Source organism: Cnephaeus nilssonii (assembly GCF_951640355.1).
Source record: "Cnephaeus nilssonii genome assembly, chromosome: 10".
Taxonomy (NCBI): Eukaryota; Metazoa; Chordata; class Mammalia; order Chiroptera; family Vespertilionidae; genus Cnephaeus; species Cnephaeus nilssonii.
In genome coordinates, this window is record NC_137081.1 from 46,129,082 (window position 1) to 46,149,233 (window position 20,152).

The 20,152-nt window shown below is 39.4% G+C and overlaps 1 protein-coding gene across 1 annotated transcript in view; it reads left to right on the forward strand.

Annotated features, from left to right (window-relative positions):
• Positions 1-20,152, forward strand: part of TLK1 (tousled like kinase 1) — a 152,576-nt gene that overhangs the window by 59,545 nt on the left and 72,879 nt on the right. The window contains exon 3 of the mRNA XM_079782054.1: positions 8,647-8,718. Coding sequence (XP_079638180.1) covers positions 8,647-8,718 — 72 coding nt within the window. The remainder of the gene's footprint in view (positions 1-8,646; positions 8,719-20,152) is intronic.

Genomic DNA, 20,152 nt, shown 5'->3' on the forward strand with positions numbered 1-20,152 from the left:
ATGATTCCATATTTATATATATTTCAAAATGATCACCATAATAAATCTAAGTTTCTGTTACCATCCATAGTTAAAATTGTTTTTTCTTAATAATGAGAACTTTTAAAATTTACTTTCTCAGGAACTTTCAAATGTGCAGTACAGTATTATTAACTACTAGAGGCCCGGTGCACAAAATTAATGCCGGGGGGGGGGGCGGTGTGGCGGGAGTCCCTCAGCCGAGCCTGCACCCTCTCCAATCTGGGACCCCTTGAGGGATGTCCGACCGCCCGGGATCAGGCCTAAACAGACAGTCGGACATCCCTCTCACAATCCAGGACTGCTGGCTCCCAACTGCTCACGTGCCTGCCTGCCTGATTGCCCCTAACCGCTTCTGCCTGTCAGCCTGATCACCCCCTAACCACTCCCCTGCCAGCCTGATCGACGCCTAACTGCACCCCGGCCGACCCGATTGCCCCTAACTGCCCTCCCCTGCAGGCCTGGTCACCCCTAACTGTCCTCCCCTGCAGGCCTGGTTGCCCCCAACTGCCCTCTTCTGCTGGCCCGGTCATCCCTAACTGCCCTCCCTGCTGGCCTGATCACCCCCAACTGCCCTCCCTTGCAGGCCTGAGTACCCCGAACTGTCCTCCACTGCAGGCCTGGTCCCCCCCAACTGCCCTGCCCTGCCCTGCTGACCTGGTTTCCCCCAACTGCCCTCCTCTGCCGGCCTGGTCACCCTAACTGCACTCCCTGCTTGCCTGATCGCCCACAACTACCCTCCCCTGCAGGCCTGGTCCCCCCCAACTGCCCTCCCCTGCTGGCCTGGTCACCCCTAACTTCCCTCCCCTGCTGGCCTGGTCACCCCTAACTGCCCTCCCCTGCAGGCCTTGTCGCCCCCAACTGCCCTCCCCTGCTAGCCCGGTCACCCCTAACTGCCCTCCCCTGCTGGCCTTGTCCCCCCCCAACTGCCCTCCCCTGCTGGCCTGGTCACCCCTAACTGCCCTCCCCTCCAGACCTGGTCCCCCCCTACTGCCCTCCCCTGCAGGCCTGGTCCCCCCCAACTGCCCTCCCCTGCTGGCCCGGTCACCCCTAACTTCCCTCCCCTGCTGGCCTGGTCACCCCTAACTGCCCTCCCCTGCAGGCCTTGTCGCCCCCAACTGCCCTCCCCTGCTGGCCCGGTCACCCCTAACTGCCCTCCCCTGCTGGCCTGGTCCCCCCCCAACTGCCCTCCCCTGTTGGCCTGGTCACCCCTAACTGCCCTCCCCTGCAGACCTGGTCCCCCCCTACTGCCCTCCCCTGCAGGCCTGGTCCCCCCCAACTGCCCTCCCCTGCTGGCCTGGTCTACCCCAACTGCCCTCCTCTGCTGGCCCGGTCACCCCTAACTGCCCTCCCTGATGGCCTGATCGCCCACAACTGCCCTCCCCTGCAGACCTAGTCCCCCCAACTGCCCTCCCCTGCAGCCTGGTCCCCCCCCAACTGCCCTCACCTGCAGGCTTGGTCTCCCCCAATTGCCCTCCCCTGCAGGCCTGGTCCCCCCCAACTGCCCTCCCCTGCTATCCTGGTCTCCTCCAACTGCCCTCCCTTATTGGCCTGGGCTCCCCCAACTAACTGCCCTCCTCTGCTGGCCTGGTCACCCCCAACTGCCCTCCTCTGCTGGCTTGGTCACCCCTAACTGCCCAAAACTGCCCTCTCCTGCTGGCCATCTTGTGGCGGCCCTCTTGTGTCCACATGGGGGCAGCCATCTTTGACCACATGGGGGGGGCCATCTTGTGTCTTAGAGTGATGGTCAATTTGCATATTACTTTTATTCGATAGGATAGTCACCATGCCTGTACATTACATCCCCATAACTGGAAGTTTATATCCTTTGACCCCTTTTCCATCCCCCACCTCCTAACTCTGGCAACCACCAATTTATTCTCTGTATCTATGAGCTCAGTTTTGTTTTTGGGTTTGGATTCTACATGTAAGTGACTCATGCAGTCTTTTTGTCTTTCTCTATCTGATGTATTTCACTGAGCATAATGCTCTCAAGGTACATTCATGTTGTCACAGATGACAAGATTTTTTTCTTTTCAATGTCTGAATAACATTCCATTGTGTGTGTACATATATATACCACATCATATTTTCTCTACCCATTCATGGGTACAGATTGCTTTCATGTCTTGGTTATTGTAAATAATGAATACAGGGATGCAAATATCTTTTCAAGTTAGTGTTTTTGTTTTCTTTGGATAAATACCCAGAAGTGGAATTGCTGGATCATATGGTAGTCCTAGTTTTAATTTTTTGAGGAACCTCTGTACTGCTTTTCCTAATAGCTGCCCTAATTTATAATCCCACTAACAGTGCACAAAGGTTTCCTTTTCTCTAATCCTTGTCAGTATTTGTTATTTCTTGTTTGTGTGTGTGTATGTGTGTGTGTGTGTGTGTGTGTGTGTGTGTGTACTCTGAGTGGCCTGATTATTATGATCTCTGGATGCATAATAATCTGGCCACTCAGTGTATATCCTATATAATAAAAGGCTAATATGCAAATTGTCCCCTCGACCAGGAGTTCGACCAGCAGGCAGGCTGGCCAACCGCCCATGTCTTCTCCCCCTGGCCAGGCTGGCCGGACCCCACCCATGCACGAGTTCATGCACTGGGCCTCTAATATATATATATATATATATATATATATATATATATATATATATACATACACTGAGTGGCCAGATTATTATGCATTTAGAGATCATAATAATCTGGCCACTCAGTGTAGATATAACAGCCACTCTGACAGGTATAAGGCGATATCTCATTGTACTAAGATTTTTTTTTCTTTATCTTTGGTTTTCAGTAGTTTGCCTGTGATGTTACCTGGGTATGGAACTTTCTTTTACATAAACCCTAGAGGTAACCACACACAAAAAAGCTAGAACTGAGACACACGAAAAAAAAAGGGGAAACAAAGGAAAAAAATCATAGAATACCACCAAACTAAAATAACAGATGGAAACACAAGGGAAAAGGAACAATGAAAACACAGAGCTATGAGAAACAAACGGGAAAATGGCTATAGGAAATCCTCATACATCAATAATCACCCTACATGTAAATGCGCTGAACTCACCAATAAAAAGCAGAGTAGTGATTGGATGAAAAATAAAACCCAGTCTGGCAGGTATAGCTCAGTGGTTGAGTGTTGACCAGAAATTTTACTACAAGAGGAGGTCACAGTTCAATTCCCAGTCAGGGCATATGATCTCTCTCATCATTGATGTTTCCATCCCTTTCCCTCTCCCTTTTTCTTTAAAATAAAATTTTTAAAAAAGTTAAGAGGTAGAATTGGATACTTTATAATAATAATACATCAAGAAGATGTAACACTTATCAGCATTAAAATATATAAAGCAACTACTAACAGAACTAAAGGGAGAAACTGAGAGAAACAATTATAGTGGGGGACCTAAATACCCCATTGACAGTATAGCTAGATCATTCAGACCGAAAATCAATAAGGCCTTAAAGGACACATTTTAGACCAAAGGGATATAATCAGTATTTACAGAGCCATTCATCCCAGAGCATCAGATTATATATTATTCTCTACTGCACATGTACCCTTCTAAGGATAGACCATATGTTGGGACACAGAACTAGCCTCAACAAATTTAAGAAAAGTGATACACTATATATTCTCCAACCACAATTTTTTGAAATTGGAAATTATCTGCAAAAAATAAAGCAGGAAAAACAGAGGCTCATTAAACGATGGGGTCAAAGAAGTTTAAAAAATGTCAAAAGATACAAAGAGACAAATGAGAATGACAGTATGACATCAAAACTTTTGGGATGCAGCAAAAGTGGTAATAAGATGGAAGTTTATATCATTACAGGCCTATCTCAAGAAACAAGAAAAATCTCAAATAGACAACCTAATGATTCACCTAAAAGAACTAGAAGAACAAATGAGGCCCCAGTCAGTAGAAGGAAGGAATTATTAAAATTAGAGCAGAATAAAACAAAATATAGGGTGTCCAAAAAAAATTGTATGCACACTTTTCAAAAAAATGGTTTGTTAATCCTCACCCAGGATATTTTTTCCATAGGTTTTCAGAGAGATTGGAAGGGGCATGGGGTGAGAGAGAGAGAGAAACATCAGTGTGAGAGAGACACATTGATCAGTTGCCTCCTACATGCACCCCAATGGGGCTGAGATAGAAACTGCAACCAGGTATGTGCCCTTGACCCTTCAGTGCTTGGCTGACGCTCTAACCACTGCATCACACCAGCCCAGGACTACACACTTTTTTTGATAGCTCAATTGATGTTTCTTTCTTTTCAAATTTAACCCATTGGAATTAATTATTCAAAGTGTGTATACATTTGGGGGGGGGGGTCCTATAGTAGAAAACAAAAATATAATAGAAAAATTAATGTAACAAGGTTGGTTCTTTGAGAAGATTAATAGGTATGATTTTCTTTGTACTTATTCTGCTTGGAGTTACCTGTGAGCTTTTCGAATCTTTAAATTTATACCTTCCACCAAATTTTGGGATTTTCTGGCTATTCTTCAAATACTTTTTCTGTGCCTTTTTCTTTACTTCTATGATCCCAAATACATGTATAGTTTCCAGCAACTACTTTTCAATAATTTTTCTCTCTTCCTTTGGTCTTCAGTACTTTCTTCTCCATTCTGATGTCAAGCCTATCCAGTGATTTTTTTTTTTTAATTTTAGAGAATAAATTTGAGTATGGGTCACATTTTCTTGTTTCTTCATAAGTTTAGAAATTTTGTTTATATCATGCACACTGAATGATACATTAGAGTGACTTTGGGATTTGGTTTAGTGTTCTGTTGAGTATTAATTTTTTTTTGTGATATTATTTGTATTAGGAAAGAATTAACTTGGCTCAACTGAAATCTAAACTATGTCTCCCTATAGGGGATGGCAGCTAACATCTCTCTGTTCAGTTGTTTTAGCCTTATCTGGACTGCTTAGAGTCTGTTCCACTCTTGCATAGATGAGTGACCAGCTAGAGACATGGATAGAAATAATATGCAGAATTTGCAACTCTGTCTTTGGTGCTTTATTTTCTAGCTGCTGTGGTAGTTTCACCCTGGTTTTTCAAGCCAGTACGATTGCCTGTGATGATCCAAGTTTCAGCTGCTCTGCAGCTCACACTAGGGGCCTTGCAGCAAAAACTGTAAATACAGGAAACCCACCTAGTCTATTCCCTTCTTCCAAATGTCTCCTAACCAGATTCTGTCTACTCTTGGTTGCTCACGTGCTTTCAGGTAGTTGTGTTTTATATATTTTTCCAGAATTTATGGTTATCCAAGGGAACATTGGTCTGATATCTAGAGATATTCTGTTCCTCCCTGTGGCAGAATCTGTATTTTAAAAAATGTGTTTTAAAAGGCAAAAACCTCTCATGAATTTATATTGATACTTCCAATTCAAATCAAAACTACAAGGTTTTTATTTATATCGCATCATTTTACTTCTATATCAAGAATTGTAGTTCTCGCCCTGACTGGTTTGGCTCAGTGGATAGAGCGTCGGCCTGATGACTGAAGGGTCCCAGGTTCGATTTCAGTCAGGGGCATGTACTTTGGTTGCAGGCACATCCCCAGTGGGGGGTGTGCAGGAAGCAGCTGATCGATGTTTCTCTCGCATTGATGTTTCTAACTCTCTATCCCTCTCCCTTCCTCTCTGTAAAAAATCAATAAAATATATATTTTTAAAAAGAATTGTAGTTTTCAAGGATGTAAACCAGATGATAGAATTAGAATATCACATAACTATTTACTTTTTTCCTATACATACGGCAATTTCAAAGCATCTATACTTGTACTATCACAGTGGCCAAAGTGGTTACTGAAAACAATTCAAAGTTTTTTCACTTGTGCTTCTCATAAAATTCCATCCTCCAACTTTTAAATATTGTACTATTAATAGCTTTGCATGCATTAGCTATTAAATTTCATAGTTTCGTCCTTGTATTTTTTATTTAACCTTTATCAGTAAGTAATAATATTGATTGTATCAGTTCTTATGGTGAATCTTCATTTTGGTGATGTGAAGTTGTCTCTGGGTTCTTTTGGAAAGCTCTGATTTCTGGCATTTTGATAAGTATGCCTTTTATATATTAAAAAATCAATTTTAGCCGAAACCAGTTTGGCTCAGTGGATAGAGCGTCGGCCTGCGGACTGGAAGGTCCTGGGTTCGATTCCGGTCAAGGGCATATACCTTGGTTGCAGGCACATCCCCAGTGGGGGGTGTGCAGGAGGCAGCTGGTCGATGTTTCTCTCTCATCGATGTTTCTAGCTCTCTATCCCTCTCCCTTCCTCCCTGTAAAAATCAATAAAATATATTTTTAAAAAAATCAATTTTACTGGATATAGAATACTTTATTCACATTTACTTGGATATCTTAATATGTTACTTCATTTTCTTCTGGCATAAAGTGCTGCCTTTGAAAAATCAAACATTCTGAGGTGCATATTGTGTTCTTCAGTGCATATTGTGTTCTTTCAGGCAGTAGTTTCAATTTTTCAAGGAGGATTTCCTGAACTACAGTTTCTACTATTTGTTTTCTTCTGGTGGTGCTCTTTAAAGCCTTCTATTACCTGAATGTTGGATCTTTGTTGCTTCAATAGTTGTTGCTTTCTCTCATTCTTTTTATTTCTTCATTTCTTTTGATTTCAGACGTGTTCCTTCTTTTTACCTCCTAGTTCTCTTAAATCATTATCTGTTGTATTTATTTTCTCTTGGTTTCATTCAGATTTAATCTTCATTATTGAACCCATTTTTCCCCAATTTCTGATGCTTCCTAAGTTCTGTTACCTTATTTCTGAGTTTTTTTTGAAATCTGATTTATGTTGTTCTTTCATGTCTTGAGTCATTTTAGTAATGTCTTTTAGCTCATTTCGAAATATTAGGTTACAGTTTTCGCCTATTTTGTGAAATTTCTATGTTTCTGGTATACTTTTATTATCAGGACAGTAGTCTATATCTTACTGTCTTTTTTCTTATAATAACTTCATGGGCTGACCTACATCATTTTCTGATGCTTACTTTTTTTTTTTTTTGGTTTAGAGTGGCTTTTCTTATAGAGCTCCCTCTGCTGTTGTTTTTGGGCACTCTTCAAAAGTAATTTCTGAGATTTGTAGGCTTTGCTTCCTTCCCCACTTGTTATTTTTATATTCTTTTTTCTGTATCTTCATTGTACCTGTTGGGTTTAGTTTTGTTTCCACACCCAGTAGTTTATACTTACTGTGACACCCTTAGTGAGGGATTAGTTTCAGGAGTTTATAGGGCCTAAATTGCTCTAACTTCTCAGACTTCACCATGGACCCCTTGCACTTAGTCACTACTGGATATAGCTTCTGTACCCACATTGACTTACTGGTCAGTTGCATTTGCTGTTTTGGGAGTCTCTGTTGTCAAATCTGTTCGACACCCTATTTCCTTTTGCTTCCTGTTATACCATGCAGGTGCTGTGGTTGTTGGTAATCTGTTCCCATCTGCTATTTTGGGGAGATTTCTAGTCACCCAGTTTTGTTGTAAATGTTATGTGTGAGTTTGGGGTTTATACTGTATTTTATGTGGAAATTTAGGGATAATGAAGAACATTGTCCCTGAACCTTTATAGTTTATCACTTCTTAATTGCTGTTTACGGTGTTCTTTGTTTAAAGTTTGATCATCTTGCTCTAATTAAATTTTAACTTCCTCTAAATAGTGTTTGACTCTTAATTGATTTGCATGTTGTTTGTGTTGAAAATGGGCTTTATAGTGTCCAGCATAATACTAAACATGTATGCAATAGCTCAGAGTCACCAGTTTTGAAAGTAGTTGAATGGTAGTCGAACTTGCAACCTTTTAATGGTAGGATTAGCGGCTACTCTTACAAATTGAAGGGAAATAAGGATACCAATTGGCCTGCTTCCACATGAAGTTTATTCATGCGTCATCTTTGGCATGCCTGTCATCCCCGGGTCTATAATTATTCCTGGAAGACATTGATTTAATGTATTGTTGGTCCAAACAAGTCCACAAAACAATAAGCATAATAGAAACATATTGGAAACATAGCGAACATCATCCTACAAAATAATAACTTATTTCTGTTTGTCACAATTTAAAATATTGTAAAAGAAATGTAGAAATTCTTGTGAAGCAATTAAAATGGTCAAAACGATAAAAAAATTTCTTAAAACACTAAGCCAAAACAAACCAAAGATTGTCTAGTTTGTTAATATGAAAAGAAGCAAATGGGTGTGGATAGGATATGATGGAATTTGGTAAGATGGTGAATAGAAGTAAGGAACACAAATAATGCTTTAGTTAAGGAAGCATTAGATTTTATACATTGTATAGTAGTTTTAGGGATCTTGTTCTCTAACAATAGCCCATTTCCTTTGCCTCCTGAATTTGGTATTCTAAAAACTCAAGTAATGAGTCCGTCCCTAAAAGACAGCAGAACTTTATTGACTTGGTAAAACTTTCCAAGATATTTATAGTGTTAAGAGGTTAGTATTTCTTATATTTACTTAATTTGACGTCCTTGACTAAAGGAATCGTACTTTATTTAAATTTATGAAGATATATTTGTGTAATTTGTTTCATTTAAAATTACTCCTAAGTTTTACCTTTTTAAAAATCTTTTAACAGGCTTCAACAAATAATGAAAGCTCTAATCACAGTTTTGGAAGCTTGGGATCTTTAAGTGACAAAGAATCAGAGGTAAGTAACTTCATATTAAATATGTTACTATTAATGCTTTTTAAATTTTTGTAGGAGCATTTTATTCTGCCTTATGAAGCACAGCATTCAGACTGAAGACTGTATTTGTCATTAGAAAGAAAATATAGTTTCTTTGTTTATGGAGCTGAACTTGTGGTATAGTTGTGCTTAATGGAAGACAGTTACTAGCCATTCATAATTTTAGGAGTTGAAGGTGGTTTTTGAAATACATTGCTTCACAGTTTTCTATTTCTTATTATACTTTCCTCTCAGTTTGGCTCTGCGTAAGGGTTTGTTTACTTTCTAAGATACAGATATAGGGCTTTTTTTCTCTTTTTAAAATTTCTTTTGGAATTTCATGCTCTTGGTTTTCCCTTTTCTTACTTAAAAATATCTGAAAAATGTCCTCTCCTCCCACCCACTTACTGACCCCACTGAGAAAATACATTGGATTTTGTAAGTAGTCATTTTGATCCATGTTCACATTAAGCATGATATACTTGATGGCATCTTTTAAAAATGTATAGACAGGAATTGCTTTGAGTTTTAGCATTTACTTGTTGATGCTGCAACTTCAGTTTTTGTGGATATAGCCTGTAATACTGTCTCTTCTCAGATTACAGAATTCTGTTACTTACTTTTCAGTGTATTTGTGTGTGTGTCTGTGTGTATGTTTTCCCTGTCAGTGTTAACTTATTTCTATTTGATCCATTTTAGTCTTTTTTCTATTTGGGTTAGTGTAGATATATCACCTTGATAACACCAAAAAGTTGTTAACACTCAGAAACCCTTAGCTATTCAGTGTTGGTGTTCAGTGGAAAGGCAGTACCAAAGGTGGCCTCTTCTTAAGCCCTGTGTTAAGGAAAGCACCTAGGGATCTCTAGGTAGGCAGTTGTGTGCAGTTCTGTGCAGGCACCCTGACACTCCAAAGGAGTGTGGCATAGGGCTCTCACTCATCAGGCTTTCCCTTCCACAGAGACAACTGGCAGGCAGCTGAAAGGACTGTGCAAGTGACGGGACTTTATCTGCAGTAGGTTCCCTTGAGGTAAGCGTTAGTAGCCCCTGTAGCACCAGATTGTCACAGTTCAGTTTTTTGGTTTTTTTTACATTAACACACTTATACTGAGCCTTTAAAAATAGTAGGTTTAGGTCTAGACAAAAGTACAGTTTTTCAAAAATTATATCAAGAATGTTTTCACTTTATATTTCCTAGACTTTGAAATATTTCTTGACATTTCCAGATTTTGGTCTATTTAGTAATCTCACATGCCTCCTCTTTCATAGGCTTTTATATTATAAAGAGCAATAAAATAATTTTAGATATTTCCCTTTTCCATTCACCAAATCTGGTCTTCTTTATTTTTTAAATAGCAAAACATAGTAAAAAGTTAGATCACCTAAAAAAATAATATTTCTATGTTCTTTATAGATGCAGTATTTAATTCCTTCAAAAGCAGTTATAAGAAAATACCACTCTTCTTTAAAGAATTCCAAGGATCACTTTTGGCTATATTTTTAATTTAAAATATTGATTTGTTATTGTTTTTTAAAGACCATAGTGGCATTTGCAGTGAAGTAGAATTTGGTTCAACATTGGATATACTGAGCTTTATTTATATAGAAATTTTGATAGTAGGGACAGCAATAGAAAATCTTAACTCTTGACTTTTGCTGTTCTGTGTTCTATATCTGGAAGTTTTAGAAAATTAATGATTAAGTTAGGTGGCGCAATATTTTAGAAATGACTACAGATTTATACATTTTCCTTAAGATTTAAAGAAGCAAAAAATTTTTTTGTTTTTGTCTTTCCATTGTAAGAAGCTACATATCTGGAAAATGATTGCCAGGTTTTATTTCTATAATACATACCTTAATTAATGAATTCCCTTGGGTAAAATTTCATATAAATCAAGATACAGATATTCATAGGACATTAAATTAAGTTGTTGGGAGTAAACATTAAATTGCAGAACTACTTTTTTCCCCAGTATAGTAGTAGAGTTTATGTAGTATTCCATTGTCTTCTGATGTTATTTATTCTTTTGGTAATCCATTCCCAAATAATAGTTTTTGTTTTTATGAACAAATAGTGCTAAAAGATTTATTTATTTATTTATTATTTTTTAATGATAAAAGTACAGATTCAATCAGATTTAATTTTTAAAAATGGAACATTTCGCATGGGCTCCCTCTGCAGGCCTCTCCTCTAAAAGAAAGGGCAGCTGTGATCTTCATATGAGTGGGTAGGGCTTCGACCAAGAGACTCCACTGTAGAGACTTGGCATGGGGCAGACAGGCAGGCTAAGACCTCTGGCCCTCTCCAACCCCATCTCCTTCCCTCATGGCTAGACAGGAAGGACTCTACTTTGGCTACCCACCCTTTCCACACCTCACTTCTGTTTTTTTAGCTTTTCTTCCTGATACTTATTTCTACGTTTTATAATGTAAATAATATGCATATCTTGCTATTTCATCAGTTAGACATTATCTGTTGAGTCCCTTTTAGTATTTATCAAGATTCTTAGTTTTCCCTACTCTCTTCAGATACTCAGAAACCTCCTGTTTTCTTCTATCCTTTTACTATTAAAACTGAAAAGTGTCTAATATTTACTGTTAGGGTGATTGAATCTATTTCAACTGAAAAATTTTCATTTCAGTTAATATATGAATCACTTCATATATGAATTTGCCTTTTATTTCTAAATGTAGAATTATAGACCAAAAAAGGTTTTCCTTTTTTTTTTTTTTAAATATATTTTATTGATTTTTTACAGAGAGGAAGGGGGAGGAATAAAGAGTTAGAAACATCAGATGAGAGAGAAACATCGATCAGCTGCCTCCTGCACACCCCCTACTGGGGATGTGCCCGCAACCAAGGTACATGCCCTTGACTGGAATCGAACCTGGGACCCTTCAGTCCACAGGCCGACGCTCTATCCACTGAGCCAAACCAGTTAGGGCAAGGTTTTCCTTTTGTTAACGAAATCGTCAGGTAGGTAGGAAGGTGTTGATCTTGTTTTGCTTTATTATACATATTAGTAAATCAAGGTCTATTCAACAGGCTCCAAAAATTTACTGTATTTTCATTAAGCATTTATTACTTATCTGTTACCTTCTAACCTCTGTGCCAAGCACAGAGAATATAAAGATGAATAGTGTATTATCTCTGCCTTCACAAGAGGACAGATTGCTTTATAAACAGTGTGGGCTGCTGTAATAGATGTACACAAGGTGCTGTAGGGTCAAAGAGTAAGAAACCCATAATCCCACCTGCCTGCAAGGGAGAGGAGGGGAGGAAAGAGAAGAGAGATCTTCCTTCAAAGAAGAGATGATAGTTGTTAGGAAAGGCTGTGAATTCATTCCAGAGGTTAAAGGCAAAGTGTGAGAAGGCAGGTAGAGATACTTCCATGCTTTTGCATAGAAGTTTGGCAGGTAGTTTTGTTCATGGCATAGGGCAGTGATTCTCAACCCCAGCTGGACTTTAGATCCCCTGAGGAGCTTAGAAAAAAAGACCATGCTGCAGAGGTGACTCAGTTGGTTTGCAAACTTCTGGTTTAGGGAGGATATGCAAGGAGGGTGAAAGATAGGCAGGGGTCAGGGTTTGAAAGGCCGTTTATTTCATAAGAAGGAATTTGGCCTTTTATCTGGGTTATGGAGAGTCCTTGAAGCAGGGAGGAAAAAGACAAAGTAGAGATGAAGAAGCCCTCTTCAGGTGGCAATGTGGAGGGGATAGGATTAGAAGGAAGCAAAACCTCAGTTGGAATACTTTGCCTTTACAAAACTCCAAACCTCCATGGTTTAATATTAGAAGGAAAAACTTCAAGTGGGAGGAGTTCTAATTTAGTGTTCTTAAGTTTGCCTTTTGGACGTTCTTCTCCTTCAGATGCTCTCACTTTGGTTATTGATGCTATCACCATCCAGCCGATGCCTCACAGAGGTTAATGTGCAAGTGAATTACCAAGTGTTCTTATGTCTATAGATCTGGGTTGGGGGTTTGCATTTCTCTAACAAGTTCTCAACTTCCACAAGATTTTAAAAGTAGAATCAGTAGTTTGATGACTATTGAATGAGGGTAAAGAAGGAAAGGGAAGAGCCTAGGATTTTTTAAAGGTACATAACTTCAGGTGATAACTCAGGAAGGAAAGGGGTCAGGCTAGAGAGAGAGACTTAGGAGTTTCTACATAGGTGTGAAATGATTGGGTGGTCTCAGGATTCCTGGGGGTCCCTGAGACTTTCAGGGGACCCACAAAGTCAGTTTTTATAACAGTGCCAAGACATATTTGGCTTTGTAAAACTTTAATTTTCTCCTGAGCTTACAGTGAAAATTTCCAGAGGCTGTATTATATATGATGTCATCACTGACAGTTTATGGATTCTGTACTTGTGTATTCTGGTGTTTAAAAGCTTTTTAGTTTTAAATTCTAAAATGGTAAGTATTGATAGTGATAAACCACATAAATAAAAGCTCTTTGGGGTCCTCAATAGCTTTTAAGAGTGTGTAGAGGAGCCCTGAGGTCCAAAAGTTTAAAACCTGCTTTTGTAGATGAACTCATCCTGCTGGTTTGTGTAACTCGAGGAAATGTTACCGAACCAGATGGGTGTGCTGGAGAAAGGAGGTGGATAGTAGGATGAAAAAGAGGAGAAAGAGAAGAAGAAGACGAATGAGTAGAATGAAATGTCACAGAAGTCACAAGATAATAACGGTAAAAAGTTACTAAAAACTTGTCACTTAGGCTTAGTTCTAGTAGATTAATGGGAGCAAGATTCCAGATTAGAGTTGGTTAAGGAAGCATTGGAAAAGGAGGAAACAGTGACAGCAAATAGTGACAGCTCTTGGCAGAATTTTTACTGTAAAGGAAAGGAGACAGCATTGAGTCTTAACCGGCTTGCCATATTATGTGCTAAGGAAAGGGTCATAGCAGAGCTATGATGGGTCAAGGAAAGTGCCAAAGGAAAAAGAGAAAGTAGAACCAAAACTCAATACCTTTTCCTCAGGGTGGTATGAATGGTGAGATCCAGACCTTGGTGGGCAGGGTTAGTTGTAGGCAGAAATGACAAGGAACAGCCTTTCTTTTGATGGATGAATTTCCAAACCTAATAACCTTTCTCTTACTTCACAGGGAAAAAAGAGATTATCAGCCAAAGGAAAGAACCAGGGTTGTGGGTGTGAGAAGAATGATACAGATTTTATGGGAGGGACAGAGAAGGGAGTTTAAGGGGGAGGGGTCACTCATCCTTTTAAATGTTTTAGAATGCCTGAAAGAGTTAGAAACATGGTCTGTGTGATTTGTCTGCTAGCTGAAAGTCCAGATTATTTTATGAGGCTAAGAGAAGGAGATCCATGTTTCTTGCTTATCAGTGTTTTCCAAATTTTAGAACCTGCCTTGATCCACCATCTGCAGTTCTTTCAGGACCCACCCTTCCTTGTCTGAACACGAAAGACTTCTACTTTCTTGAAATTCTGTACAATTGCTGTTCCCTCTCCACCTTACCCCAAGTGCTAAAATTAGGTATTTTATAGCTTATTTGGAATTTATAATGAATATTAATACCATAGCCATTCCTCCAACCTACCTCTCCTTTGCAGTGTTCTAGAATATAGTTCTCTGCTTTATTTTCTTACCAAGGTGGGATATTTGTGACTGAATATAAATATCATTGAATTATATCATCTTTAATAATGTTGAAGAAGCACATTTAAGTCTATTTTTGGATGTGTGTTTGCATACAGTATACTACAAAATAATATTTGTAAAGCAGACACATATCAAATTATTCTATTTTTGCCTCAATTTAATCTTTAATACTTATCCTAATATATAAAGAGCCAGGATTCGTCACGACCTAAATGTCTGGACGGATGACCAAACACCAGGCTAGGGTCCTGGCTGGTGCAGCGGAAGTCAGTCCTGGGTACTGGCCGGCGCGGTGGGAGTCAGTCCTGGGTCCCGGCCGCCCGCAGCGTGGCGGCAGGAGGGAGCTGTGGAAACGTAGCCATGCTGCCATTGGACTGGCCTCTGGGTCCCTCCCACTGCCTGCAGGCTCTGGGGAACCAGAGCCATGCTGTGATCTGGGAATCTTGGTCCCTCCCCCCGGCCCACAGGCCTGGGGAACCAGAGTCATGCTGCGATGGGACTGGACCCTACCCGAGGGGTCCTGGATTGTGAGAGCTTGCAGGCTGGGCTAAGAGACACACACCCCCCGCCCCAGTGCATGAATTTTTGTGCACCAGGCCTCTAGTCTTCTATAAACGTCTGTTTAACTTGAATCACAGTTGAACAATTTAAAATATATTCTATCTCTTTTTTCCCTTCCTCCTGGATAATTATCAATTCTTTAACCCTCTATGACCCCCTTCTTAGCATATTGGCATTGAATTACTATTTATTTTTTATTCAGATACTTTTGACTTACTTAGGATTTCGGATATTTTAAGTTATAGATATGCAGAAACTGGGACATTTGTTGCATCAAGACATTTAAACTTAAATCCACTTTTGGCATTGTAATAATTGTAATGAAAGAATATAATATAGATATTATGCCTTGATTGTCTTAATTTACTTCTAACAATGATTAGTGGAGGCCATTTTATGAAAGAAGATCTGATTAGCTTTATCTTTGAATTAAGTTTTTGGAAGTAGTCTTGGAACTTAACCTTTTTTACCCCTCATTTGAGTTAAAGTTATGGTATTGAAGATACTTTGAAACATTAATGCTTTTTTTTTAAAGACTTTTTAAAGGGTCACATTGTGTTTGATTTCTTATGTGCATGTTTTAGAGGAAGTAGAAAGTAAAAACACTAGGGAATTAGTTAGACCTAAAACTAACTTAATAGTATACCTGGCTTTAGGAGGGCATTATTTCCATTTCTAGAACTAGTATTGTTTATAGAGTTATTTAATAGGTTTGTAAATGTAAATTTTCCTTTTTTGAAGAAGGTCTTTTAAAGTTACACAAACATGTGTAAATTGATTAAATAGGTTGTCTTCTGTTCTTAGTAGATTGGCCAGATTTGGAGAGTGATAAGAGCATTTTCTGTTTTAACCTTGTTTTTATATACATACCCATCTCTGCTTTTTTCTTTTTCTCCTCTTAAAGGTATTGAGTTTGAATGTTTTCTTAGTGAACACTTAGGTACCCAGGATTGATTGGAAGTTATGATTCTATTTGAAAATAGAGGTAATACTGGCCTTAAATTTTAGGTTTTAGATTGATACATATATATATTTGTTAAAATCTGGACAAATCTTTTTTTTAATGTCTTAGTCTGAGCACCCAATAAGAAATAGGAAAACTTGGAAAATGAATTTAATGATGTATAGTCTAAGTATCACTGAAAATTACATTTTTATGCCTATTCCCCCTGAATAAATTACCTTGTTTTTTACTTTATTCTGTTTAAATATGTTCAGCTTCTCAAGATTGTTAGACATCTAGTCATTTTTTAAGAAATATTCTTTGCATTCTGCTACTTACATTATTTTCTAAAATGTTTTAGCCTGAGAAATGATGTTTGTGGTGTTCTATTTGATGAGTTCTGCTGTTTTCTCTTTTACTTATCTTCCTGCTGGTAGTATTTTCTCACTTCTTATTGTGCTAGGTGGGCTAAACCATAAATCTTACTAAATATTATTATGTCATTTGTTTTACTGACATTGTATATAACATGTTGCTATATACAATGTACAACATCAATGTTGTCTTGAAGGAGAGTACTCTGTGTGTGCATCTAAAATTGTCTATTTTGTAACACTAATAAATGCATTATCTCAGTGGAGGAATAAATTTGTATTTTCTCCCTTATACAAATTTATAAATTTACAGGATTTAAAAGTCCTTGTAAAAATCCTGGAATTGTTTTGTAAATTTTTCTTCCATTAAAAAATACTATTTGATTCTACCATTATACATTAAAGGACATGCTCTTATAGGAACTATATTCAGCTACGAGTTAGAGTGTATTACCCTAAAGTATGTTAGGTGATAGGGTTCACAGCAAAGGAAGGACATCTATCCTGGTCATCTATACGTGTCCTTAGTCTCCTAGAAGGAAAAGTCAACTGGAAACCAGATGTAGGTCTAGCATTGTCTCTGTAGCTGTTTTTATAAAGGTGGAAGACTGTGTGTATCAGAATCATCTGGGAAGCTTTTTTCTCGATTCCTTTATTCTAATGCTAACCATGTCGAGTCACACTCGACATCCAAGTGCAAAAGGTTAATGTTACTGACATTTGGAAACAGATAATTCTTGGGTTGGGGTTGTCCTGAGCGATGTAGGACGTTTAGCAACATCTCTGGCTAATGCATTAGATATCTGTAGCCCACAGTTGTGGCAACCAAAAATGTCTCCAGATATTCCCAAATATCCTCTGGGAGTCTGGGCAGATCTCCTCTTGGAGAACCATTAATGAAGGAGAGAAAACACAGTTTTAACACATTGCCTGTGGAGGTAGATTACAACTCTGTAAGTTCAACATCTCTAAGTATGGAAACAGCCCAGAGAATTTATTAATTTGCCCACAGATAATAAGTTAACAGAGTCAAAATTCTAATTCCAAATTGTCTCTTATTTCAAAGTGATATTCTCAACCAATGTGCTACACTCTGTCTGCATAACTAATACAGTGTATAACTAACTTATTAGTTAGATAAATGACCCTAGTTATAGTTAATCTTTTGAAGAAATGGAATTCTTTTTTTTGGAAATACTTAGATTTAAGGTGATTTATGGTATCATCAGATTTGTCAATCTAAGATATGCCTGGACTAACAGGACTTCACAAATGTTTTATCTGATAAATATTGCTTTTAGACTGATTTTTAAGGGCATTCATCACAAGTTGATATTACATGACAATTTGGTTTCAATATCTTACACTTTAGTAGAGTTTTAAAAATATTAGATGTATTTTTATGTCAGCAGAACATAGTGATTATTTTACTAATTTCTTAAAAGATCAATTCTCATTTTCTAAAATAACGAGTAACCATGACAATCAATTGCACTTCTTATATCCTAATGAGTTTTCTGCTATATGTCACAATTTTTGGTTTTTAATTCTTAATGGAAGATTATGTAAAGAATAACTTATTAATTTTAGAGATTCTCTAAAGTGGATTATACAGTAAATACATGACATTATATATGTAGATAGACTATTGCTAATCCTGATGATACATCAGCATCACTTTAGGAGGTTTTTAAAAATAAGGATTCCTGTGGTATCTTTCCAGAAATGGTTGAATTTGGAATGTGTACTCCAGCATGAACTTAAAGTTTTATAAATGATTTAGATGTATACTCAACATTGAGAATCAATGCTAGTAGATAAATGATAGAACAGTTTCTTTTCAAAAAATAAAATAAACCCCTTTTTTTTCTGATTACAATTATAGTTTTGCCATAGAGAAAACAGCAATGAAATGCCTTTTTAAAACATGTCAGGTAGAGCTTAGATTGATTAGTAGGTAATCTTACACAGTGTTAGTGTAAGTATAGATTAATATTGCCTTGAAATGTGCACTTTGACAATATCTTTAAAATTTTAAGCATGCATATTCTGTGACATAGCATTTATACTTAAGAGTTTCTATCCCAAAGAAATCCTATATAATAAAAGGCTACTATGCAAATTGACCGAACGGCGGAATGACTGGTTGCTATGACGGGCACTGAACACCAGGGGTCAGACGCTCAACGCAGGAGCTGCCCCCTGGTGGTAAGTGCTCTCCCACAGGGGAAGCACTGCTCAGCCAAAAGCCGTGGCCAGCACAGCAGCGTTGGTGGGAGCCTCTTCCGCCTCTGCGGCAGTGCTAAGAATGTCTGACTGACGGCTTAGGCCCGCTCTCCTCTCCGCGGGGAGCGGGTCTAAGCCATCAGTTGGACATCCCCTGAGGGCTCCCAGACTGCGAGAGGGCACAGGCCAAGCTGAGGGACCACCCCTCCTACCCAAGTGCACGAATCTCGGGCACTGGGCCTCTAGTAATTGTATAAGGCCCGATAGGGATTTGAGTTCAAGGAAATGCCTATAGGGATACTATACAGGACCATGTTACTCTATCACAAGTGTCACAATGGGCAAGAAGTTATGAAATCACTGTTTTAAATGTTACTATTATAACTACTCTCAAAATGCCAACATTTCCAGAATAAGTTACCTTGAAAATTTCTTTTCCCCACAGCAGTTACTCTGTATGGCTATTTTATTCTGATTATATTGTTTGAAAAGAACTTACAAGATTATATGAAAAGAGGAGAAAATATTTTAATTTTATAGTTTGTACTGTTTGACAACTAAAGCCTTAAAGGGAAAGTCGGAGAAGGGAAAATGCCAAGAAATTGTTATGCTACATAAATAAGAAAATGGCAAACAATATTGCATTTCATCAATATTGAAGACTTAGTACATATGCTCCTTTTAAATATATGTGAATGCACATTAAAATGGGTCTAGAGAGGACCTTAAGAAGTCAGACTGTGAGGATGGAAAGTTAGGTAGTTTGATTTTTATTTTTTAATATATTTTTACTAGTGACCCGGTGCACGAAATTTGTGCACATTAAAAGGGAATTAGAGGAAATATTTTAATATTGCTATTTGCCCTTTCTCAATAATAGAAGTGTTAGAGATGAAAGAAAATTAGTAAAATGTATACGAAAATCTTCCTCGAGTCAAGTCCCCGCCCACCCCCCGTGTGCCTTGAAATCATGCGAGACCCAGACACAGCTGGCCCCACCCCCATTGGGCTAGATCCAGACTCACCTGGCCCCACCCCCGTCAATCCCCGCCGGGTGGGGGGCACGGCCTCAGGTCGCCTGGCCTGGCGCCGGGGCGGGGGGCATGACCTCAGGTCCCCCATCAAGCCCTGCCAGGTGGGGGGCGCAGCCTGAGGTCCCCTGTCAAGCCCTGTCAGGTGGGGGGCACGGCCTGAGGTTCCCTGGCCTGGTGCCAGGGCGGGGGGTGTGGCCTCAGGTCCCCTGGCCTGGCTGGGGTAGGGGGCATGACCTGAGGTCCCACGTCAAGCTCTGCCGGGTAAGGGGTGCGCCCTGAGGTCCCCCGTCAAGCTCCGCCGGGTGGGGGACGTGGCCTGAGGTCCCCTGGCCTGGCGCCAGGGCGGGGGGCACGGCCTGAGGTCCCCTGTCAAGCCCCACCAGGCGGGGGGCAGCCTCAGGTCCCTGCTGATGGCTCGTTAAGGCTCATTATGGGAACTCGGCCTCTTCTGTGAGCACAGCCATCTTGTATTACGGGATTCCCGCCTCTGCTGTGGGCGCAGCCATCTTGTGTTACCGAATCCCTGCCTCTGTTGTGGGCACAGCCATCTTTGTGACAGCATGATGGTCGATTTGCATATTCCCTCTTTATTAGATAGGATTGATTTCTGAGAGGAAAACAGAGAGAGAAACATCAGTGATGAGAGAGAATCATTGATTC